At 38.8% G+C, this 8,794-nt stretch overlaps 2 protein-coding genes across 2 annotated transcripts in view; both read right to left on the bottom strand.

The window, feature by feature from the left end:
- Positions 1 to 240: 240 nt before the first annotated feature.
- Positions 241 to 2,255, bottom strand: hcrt (hypocretin (orexin) neuropeptide precursor). The gene is made up of 2 exons (XM_056752235.1): positions 2,196 to 2,255; positions 241 to 917 (listed from the first exon to the last, which is right to left on the bottom strand). Exons 1-2 carry the CDS (start codon positions 2,253 to 2,255, stop codon positions 480 to 482), a joined length of 498 nt encoding a protein of 165 aa, XP_056608213.1. The 3' UTR covers positions 241 to 479.
- A 341-nt stretch (positions 2,256 to 2,596) lies between these two features.
- The window catches only part of plcl5 (phospholipase C like 5), a 46,194-nt gene continuing 39,996 nt past the window's right edge, over positions 2,597 to 8,794 (bottom strand). The window contains exons 5-6 of the mRNA XM_056753185.1: positions 8,231 to 8,340; positions 2,597 to 4,432 (exon numbers count right to left, since the gene is read on the bottom strand). Of these exons, the coding sequence (XP_056609163.1) occupies positions 4,241 to 4,432; positions 8,231 to 8,340 (302 nt within the window). The 3' untranslated portion in view covers positions 2,597 to 4,240. The remainder of the gene's footprint in view (positions 4,433 to 8,230; positions 8,341 to 8,794) is intronic.

Below are 8,794 nucleotides of genomic sequence, written 5' to 3'. Positions count from 1 at the left end.
TTTCTGTTCTGCAGAATAAAGTCATAAAGGTTTGAAATGACACGATGAATGAATTTTCATTTTTGGGTGAGCCATCCCTTCAATTCTTTAGTAGCCTATTCAACACTTCAAAACCATGTTTCGACAAAGTAAATGAGCATTTTTTGACAAATGTTTACTGGAAAAGAAACTAAACCTTATATAGCAGTTTATTTTTTACCTTCCATATAGTCTCATATATTTTCTGACCCCAAAAACTTTATTACTAGGTCAATGTAATTTTACTATATTAACATCGCCTGCCATCTGCTGAACACATAAGACACTACACAACTGAAACATACCAGTTACTTTTTATAAACTAAGATAATGTTACTGCCCTCTCCATGAATATAATGAAATGCCCAACGTTATCAATTGAGTTATTTTTTTTGAGAAAACTAATCACATGTCTATTTCACATATGAGACAGGTCATTTTGGTGAAAACCCCGACAAGAGTCATCGTTTTTTATCTGCGTCCATAAATACTGCGTCTTCTTGTACCGTGGGCGTCAGATATTTCAGAGGGCGCTCCAGTCCGAGGCTCACGGGCGTGCTCGCCGTCACTCCGGCGTGCACGAGCGACCTGTGCTCGTACTCCCCGAACCTCTTTCCCATAGTCAGGATTCCCGCCGCTTGATTCCGCGAACCGTGCAGGAGCTGCTGCAGGCGGTCTTGGACGCGTCTCTCGCCCACCTTGCGTTTACCGAGTGTAAGAATGCCGGCAGCGGCGTCGTTGTTAAAACGGGTGAAATAAGTGTCGTTTCTGAGTCCAGCGCGGCATAACAGGTCGTAGAGTTTACAAGACCTGGACCCTCGAGCGCAACAGGTGGCCACGCCCCCTGCTTCACGCGCCAGATGCGCCAGCAGCGCTATGAGCAGCAGTAGCTGAAATTTCTGTTATAGAGAGAGGAATAAAATGCTGAAAATTGATACATGACTATGAGACGTAAAATCTTTAAATAATGAAGAAGCATAAAAATGCTACTGTTGGTTTGTGTTTGTTTGTATATTATTATTTATAAATTCCTGCATTCACATTGTTCCTTTAGCACTTAATTGACCTTTTACAAATAGGATTTAAAGGGATGGTTCACCAAAAAATGAAAATTCTGTCATGAATTACGCACTCTCTTGTTCCAAACCGGTATACATTTCTTTGTTTGGTTGAATAAAAAGAAGAAGAATTGGAAGAATATTTGTAACCGAACAGTTCTTGGACCCCTTTGATTAGGAAAAAATACAATGGTAGTCAAAAGTGCCCCAGTACTGTTTGCCGTCCTACATTCTTAAAAATATCTTATTTTGTGTTCAACAGAACAAGAAAAATGTAAAGTAATTGATCCTACTATTGTAGTTAAGGGGATCCAAGAACGGTTTGGTTACACGCATTCTTCCAAATATCTTTCTCTGTTTAGACAGATTTGGAACAACTCTACGGTGAGTAAATGATACAGAATTGTTATATTTGGGATAACTATCGCTTTAAAATGTTATCCTAGGCCAATGATAATACTGATCTACAAATGTATGTTGACAAGTAGGAATAGAGTTGAAGCTAGGGAGAGATGAACAACAAAGAGAATTTAATACAAAGATTATAAAGTGGAAAGTAAAAGGATAGTAGTTCATAGTCTTATTGATTGTTATCCCTGCAAGAAGATACAATGAAAAATATAAAATATATAGTCAACCTTGTTTATTTCAAAAGTTCCGAGTAATAATCACACAGCCAACAGATAAGCAACAACTTGGATAATAGTATCAGTAAATCTGTTGTAAATAGAATAACAAATGGTTTTCTGACTTTAACAGTCATGCTTTAATTACATTTACTTTCTGTTTAGTTTACTGACAGTTTGAAGCAATTTTAAAAGGTTAATTTATGAATAAAGCTAAACATCTGGATTGTGTAATTTTGTGTTAAAAATCATTACAATTGCAAATCAGATTGTATTGCCAGATGCACCCTATATACCATACAATTAGCCTATGCTTTTATCCAAAGTGACTTTAGACAAGAATTGGAAAACGATAGTGTTATACATCATAGGGAGGCAATAATACAATACGTTTTTCTGCCAGGTGGTGAAGCATACAAGATTTTTGTCTCAATTTTGTTTTTACAATTATTGCTAAAGAGAAAACTACCTGACAGTCTCTTATTGGTCTTACCTTGCCTGTGCTGTCCATGCGCTTGACTTCTGTCCCAGTCTTGTTGTAGAAAAATGGCATATGTCTTGTGGACTTCAAATTCGGTTGTCCTCATACTCCCAATGAGCTAAGATCACTGTTTTTATACTCTCCTCTTTACACAAAGGTTAATTTTAACCATGAATTGACTGACAAAGGAGACCCACATGACTCAACACACCATGTTTCTCATGAGGCTGGATCATGATATTATTATTAACGGTATCTAGGATTGCCGTATCCAAGTATTTGAATAGAGTTCATCAAGACTATTGTGGATGGCCAGACAAAGCTTCATTAGCAAATGCCAACAGAGTGAGTGTATGAGAAGGCCTCAATGTAATTTGCTGAAAAGATGACAAAGGAGCGTAAAAAAGACGGAATGGGACAAGATGATTTTATTTGAAGGTCACCATGCAGTCGGAGTTAATGATGGCAGAGTTTACACCTGCACTGCGCCACAAGATGGGCTCATTAATGCGGCTCTCATTATGTGTTATGGATTGCGTGAATAACGAGTAATTCTCATCGCATTACAAAAATAATGCGTTTGGTTGTGAACGGGTCAGAAATGGAAGTACATCTTGCAGAGAGAATTACAAGAGAAGACAAACAGTACCAGTGTTGATTCTGAAGGAATGCAGATGGCTCATTATACAGCAATGTGCAGACTTGCAAAACATGAAGGAATTTCAAACCTAATAAACATCTGGCATGTCGACGAAAATACAAGTGCTTTCATAAAACTCCTTGTACCTGTTTTTGACCTCAAAACTCAATATTACTTTTAACAAAAGAGATACAGTGTATAAAAATGACTTGGACACATTTCTGATGTCATTCGGCTTTTATGTAACATCCAAAGTTATTTGACAATATTATGACAGTAACCACCCAAAGAATATTTCCCACCCTCATCCCCAAGCATTCACATTTCCTGTTCCTATGAACAACGTCTACAGAATGACACCTGTCGATGCAAATATAAAATAACCTCCATTACACTGAACACCTACCCACAATATTAACAGCATTAATAACAATATTCGGAATATTCATAAACAGTGTGTATTATTGGGTGTGAAGTGCTCGTAATGAGATGTTAAAGTGTCATTTACGATGGTTCTTTACTTATTGAAATATTTATTTGCTTGACAGATCAGCTGAGATCTGTGTATTCCCAGAGGTTCTTCCCAGTTAAGTTGGTCTCAATGGGACATTCCAGTTTCCAGTTTAGCAACAAGATACACTTTTCCTCATTCCAAATACATCATTTATGCATCACACATACATACGTGCACGCACGCGCATGCACGCACACACACACACACACACTCACACACACACACACACTCACACACACACACACACACACACACACACACACACACACACACTCACACACTCACACAAACACACTCAACACCCCTATACAACTGCCCCTTTTAAGACAAAGCTGATGGTTTTTAGATGAGCCAGATCTAAAATAATAAAATGTGCAGAGGGCCCAGCAGGGGGAGTAAGAGCGCTCACCAAGTCTTAAGATCAATTGTTTATCTATTGTTGCCTGTCTATACTAATGCCTTTCTTCACATTTACATTGCTTTTCTTTATTTTGTTTCCTGAAGTTTTAACTGATAGCTTAAAGTGCTTTACTTATCAGTGAAGTATTACTTTATTTCTGGCAAGGTTAAAAACTACAATCAATTGTTGAATATAATTGAGTTTGGGCCTTGTATTTGACTAGCAGATGTCTCAGCTGATAGCCTGACGCATTCACAGTTTCTAGAGCGGCCGGACCTCTACAATCCATCACATCCTTAAAACTTCATAATGGGGAAGCAAATTTAAGACCTGATGCATCAGACAGCTGGGAAGCAGCAAAGCACACAGATCAAAATGAAACCATCTCCTGTGTGTCTTTAAACATCTCGACCAACCTAACTCTTCTAACCTGAGACCACCTGCTTCCCAAATACTGATAAACAGAGAAAACCACACACACACACTCTCTCTCTTTCTGTGTCTCAGTGCAGGGTGTTGTTGGTCTCATTCTCACGGATGGTGTGGAGGGGGCGAGGGTGGGGCGGCAGCAGGGGTGATGCAGGGGACGTTGAGGCTCCGTTCTTGGCTAGGCCACACGAGTGAGCAGCACAGTGAATCTGTCGCAAAGTGTCCAGTGCTTCTCCTTTCGCATGCTTTAAAAGGTCCGCTTGGCCCTAAGAGAAGGAAGAAGAGAGGTTTAACTATTATCAATGCGTACGATTGTCTTTTCTCCTATCCTGATTGTAAATTTGACTTGACTTTTGAAAAAGTAAATGAGTATTTCATTTTGGGCTGAACTAACAATCAAGTCTAATCGTTCAAAAATGCATACAGTAAACCACCTTTTCTGCATTTGGGCATTGACCAAACTGGCAGGACGAGATGTGCCAATTAATTAGAAAATAATATTTCATAACCCCCTTTAAGACTGCAGTACAATTGAAAATAAAATAAGGAGGATAAGTCTGTTTCTTTCACCACAACATGCAGTGCATTAATCCAGCCTGCAGGGTTCAGTCTAACACAAGATAACACAGTGCACAGAACTGGCAGCACTGCATGTACAACCACAGGATTGGTAGATAACGCAGCAATAAATCACCACACTCTCCTTCATCCCACGCTCTCTCTCTCTCTCTCCTTTAACATCCCAGAGGAAAACAAATGAAGGGGACAGTCGAGTGGTAGAGGACGGAGGAGGGAGAGGTATCGGGTCAGTGTTTTTTTCATTGTCGTGTGTGAGTGTCCCTGAAAAGAGTGCCAGGAAATGTAAAATCGTTTTATGTACTGTATGTGTTGAAGGTAACTTATATACGCTGATACAAAAGCCGCATTATTTCCAAATCACACACACACATCTGTTTCTATTATGATTGGGACTTTCCACTGACCTCCAATGTTTCTATACTGAGCTAATGATGTTTTTTAACCTTGTTTCTTGTTTGCTGTAAATCTGAACTTTAGACATTCATTCTCTTCTCATTGTGTACATACTATAACCAAAACATTAAAGAATTACATTTTATTTTCGTACAAACTCAACACAAGTTCCTTCACACAAAGCCATTTTGTGTCAGCGTCATTTATGATTCAAACATACAGGCAGGCACGGTGGAGAACTGCCTCATGTGGTCACCGAGCGTTCCTAATGGAAGACAAGAGTGAAACAGAACTAATTTAACTCAATGTGACGACAACTCCCAAGGTGAGCCCTGCAGCATCAGCTGCACTGCGTTATTCCAGCTCAGACTGCAGTCATGCACCTTAACCTGCCTGATCTGAAATAGACAGATGTGAGGAATTTTGGTAGCTGGATGATTTTTCTCCATCCACTCCAGAACATGCATCCTTCGAGAACACCTGCAGAGCCGGAGAAACTCCTTGACCTGGATAGAGGAGTCTTTTGCCATAAATAAATGATATATTTTAAAACGGATGAATTATGCATATGGGCATGATGCATATAGACTCTTAGGCTGAGGGTTGATGAGAGGCCAGGACAACTGCAGAGAGACATGGTGGAACATTCTTTATACAGTTTGAATGAAGTGTTTCTGCGTATCGGGTAACAGTTTGATGACACTTCCTGGATTGAGTCGGGACTTGTCAAACTCGGCCAGATTGTCTTCAAGCTGTAGATAGGCAAAACTGCTCTGCCAGTATAGTGAAAGCACTGGAAAAGACCTTTGAAAGGGCATGTGCTCAAGACTTTCTGATCGGCCGTGAACGCCTTAGGCATCAAAAAAGGGCACTTTGGGCAGGTGCTCGAGCACCGTCCACCCCCCTCTCTGCACGTGTATGTTATTCATGTTTCATTCTAAAATTGATCGCTTTAATATTTTCAAGTAAATTAACCCATGCACACTGGACACACAAACAGGGTTGTGTAAGATACACTTTCCATAGCCTTTTAGGCCTCAGTCTTGAGCCATCTGATTTAATTAAGGCAACCCCCTACCACACACACCTGTGCTGCGTATCTGATCTTCAGTGACACACAAACCTTTTTCAAAATAAGAGTCGATTCTAAACTGACCCCTGACACACAACAATCTAAACCAAGATCTTTATTCCTCGTCTTGTAAACATTCATCAAGAACAAATCACCACTGAAAACCAGTCTTTAAACATTCTGTAATGATGTTCAGCAATATCCCACATGACAAAATACTATAGTACATACTGTAGTACTATACACAATACTGTAGTATTACCTGTAGTAAAATCCATTTACTACTGACTATAGACTACTTAGGAAGATGTAAACAACGCTGCTTTAACGCTGGTCCAACTTCCTGTTTCAGTTTTTAACACTACACTAAACGAACAGAACATTTAAAACAATCAAAATGTTAAGCGAATATCTTTAATATTTTATTACATATGTCAGATTAAAAACAATAATAGTACTAAATAAAAAAAAACTGAAACCGGAAGTGCTCTGGACCACTGTTTACACCTTGCAAAGGGGTCTATAGCAGTGGTTCTCAAATGGTGGTACTTTGGGGTACTGATATAAAACTGATATTTAGGAATAAATAATTAAAATCAATAAATTATGATAATAGTATTTATATATGAACTTAGGACTACACAAAGATGCATAAAAATAAATGAATACATTTAGATATAATAAAGGTTTGACTCTCATTTGACTCTATTTTAAACTAAAATGTTGTTGTCTGGTCAAGGGGTACTTGCCCTCAAAAAATCATAAAAAGTTTGAAAACCACTGATCTATAGTATAATGTACCAATTAAAGTACACCATAGTATCAGTTATATAATGGACTATAGTACACTACAGTTTACTATATAACTGAAAATACAATATCTATTTTTTCATGTCAGATGATGCTTTTACACCATGAGATCTTGGTTAGTCTTCCCTCTGTGAGCTTTTTATCTTTGTTTACATGAGTACGGACACAAATCAATCTGTTACAAAACATGGCAGTTTAGAGAAGCTTATCTGATCATAAACACCACAAATATATAAACGTGCCTCCAGAGAGAGAGAAAGAGAGAGAGAGAGAGAGAGAGAGAGAGAGAGAGAGAGAGAGAGAGAGAGAGAAAGTATGAGAGAGATAAAATATAGAAACTTTGCTGTATGGGAAAGAGATGCCGAAAAAGAAAGAAAGCGAGATCTATTATGTCATAACAAGTTAACAAGACTACACCACAAATTATTTGACGATGTTGTTAGCAACCCGCACAAATTAATTACCGAAGTATTGAAAGGTAAATGGGGCAGGCTTGAAGGCCTCTGGGCGTCACTGCTGATTAATTCCCGCCTTTACGTGCTATATATTAGCTGACAGCTGCTATTGAGAAGCTACCAAATGCTGCATACTAAACCTTGCTTGGTACCAATCTGTGAGCACTTTTCCAACATCGCGCTGAACCGTTCTAAGCACAGTCTGAAATAAATCGTTACAGTTATGTTTCAAGACTGTGAGCCTAGTCTGACACGGCATGATTACAAACTGTTCTCGGCTCTGAATTTTTCAGCACGGTTGTCTAACTATGCTGAATCGTGCTAATGAATGCTCGCAGAGGCGTTTAAGCTCAGTCTCTTGTGTAACCAAGGCAGCGTGTGACGCGTTTGTGTTTAAATAAAAAAAAATCCTTATCAGCCCTGTGGTGGAACATGACACCATTTACGTACTGGCTGGCATAGATCGGCACGGAGTGGAACGATTAGGCAACGAGAACGATTTGGCGCAATGGTGGAAAAGCGCTCTGTAAGGTAAAAAGCACAGGAGAGCTACTGAGATATATACTATATTTGGCAACACATTTTTTATGCATTTTCCTCATTCAACATCTTCAAATTCCTCAAAAAATAATTGCTGAATGTATTACCAAATAAGGCTGGGGTTTCAGCGTAACTCTCATGATTCATGTTTAGCACGAAGACATGCATGTTGTAAGAAGCCCATCTATTTCTGGCTAGATGGGTGACATACAAACCTTCAGCACAGTGATGTTCCAAGCGTAACTCTCCATGGCTTTCTGCAATTTTCTTCCTTTCAGGCCTTCTCTTGCCCCGATCCGATGCAGATCCTCGTGAAAGTCCAACCCTGTGGAAACAGCCACTGTTAAAGCCATTTCATTTCATTTCTAGCCTGAGCATCGTGAACCTGAAGATTTTTTTTTTTATATTAAAAAGCTTTCCTGTAGCTCCGAGGTAAGAGCATGCCGCTAACAACCAGGGGATTGCACATAGAAACAAATGTATAGAATAATGCAATGTAAGTCGCTTTGGATAAAATGCATAAACGTAAATGTAAAAGCTGTTATATTCTGACAAGTTCAAAATCAAAATGGTGTGATTTACTCAATATATGATTCAGAACAGAGACATTCACAGAGATTAGAATATATAGATGGACAGATAAAATGGACGGATGAGAGAGTACAGCAGCTGTTTATGTATGTTTAGATAGATTAATAAATGGAAAAGCAGCATGTGCGTGTGGATGTTTGGATATATAAATGAACGAAATGATAAAAGACAAACTGTACAATTCAGGC

The sequence above is a fragment of the Triplophysa dalaica genome, chromosome 7, assembly GCF_015846415.1.
Source record: "Triplophysa dalaica isolate WHDGS20190420 chromosome 7, ASM1584641v1, whole genome shotgun sequence".
Classification (NCBI taxonomy): domain Eukaryota; kingdom Metazoa; phylum Chordata; class Actinopteri; order Cypriniformes; family Nemacheilidae; genus Triplophysa; species Triplophysa dalaica.
Note: the sequence above shows the minus strand (reverse complement) of the source record. Positions and strands in the feature narration are given on the sequence as shown.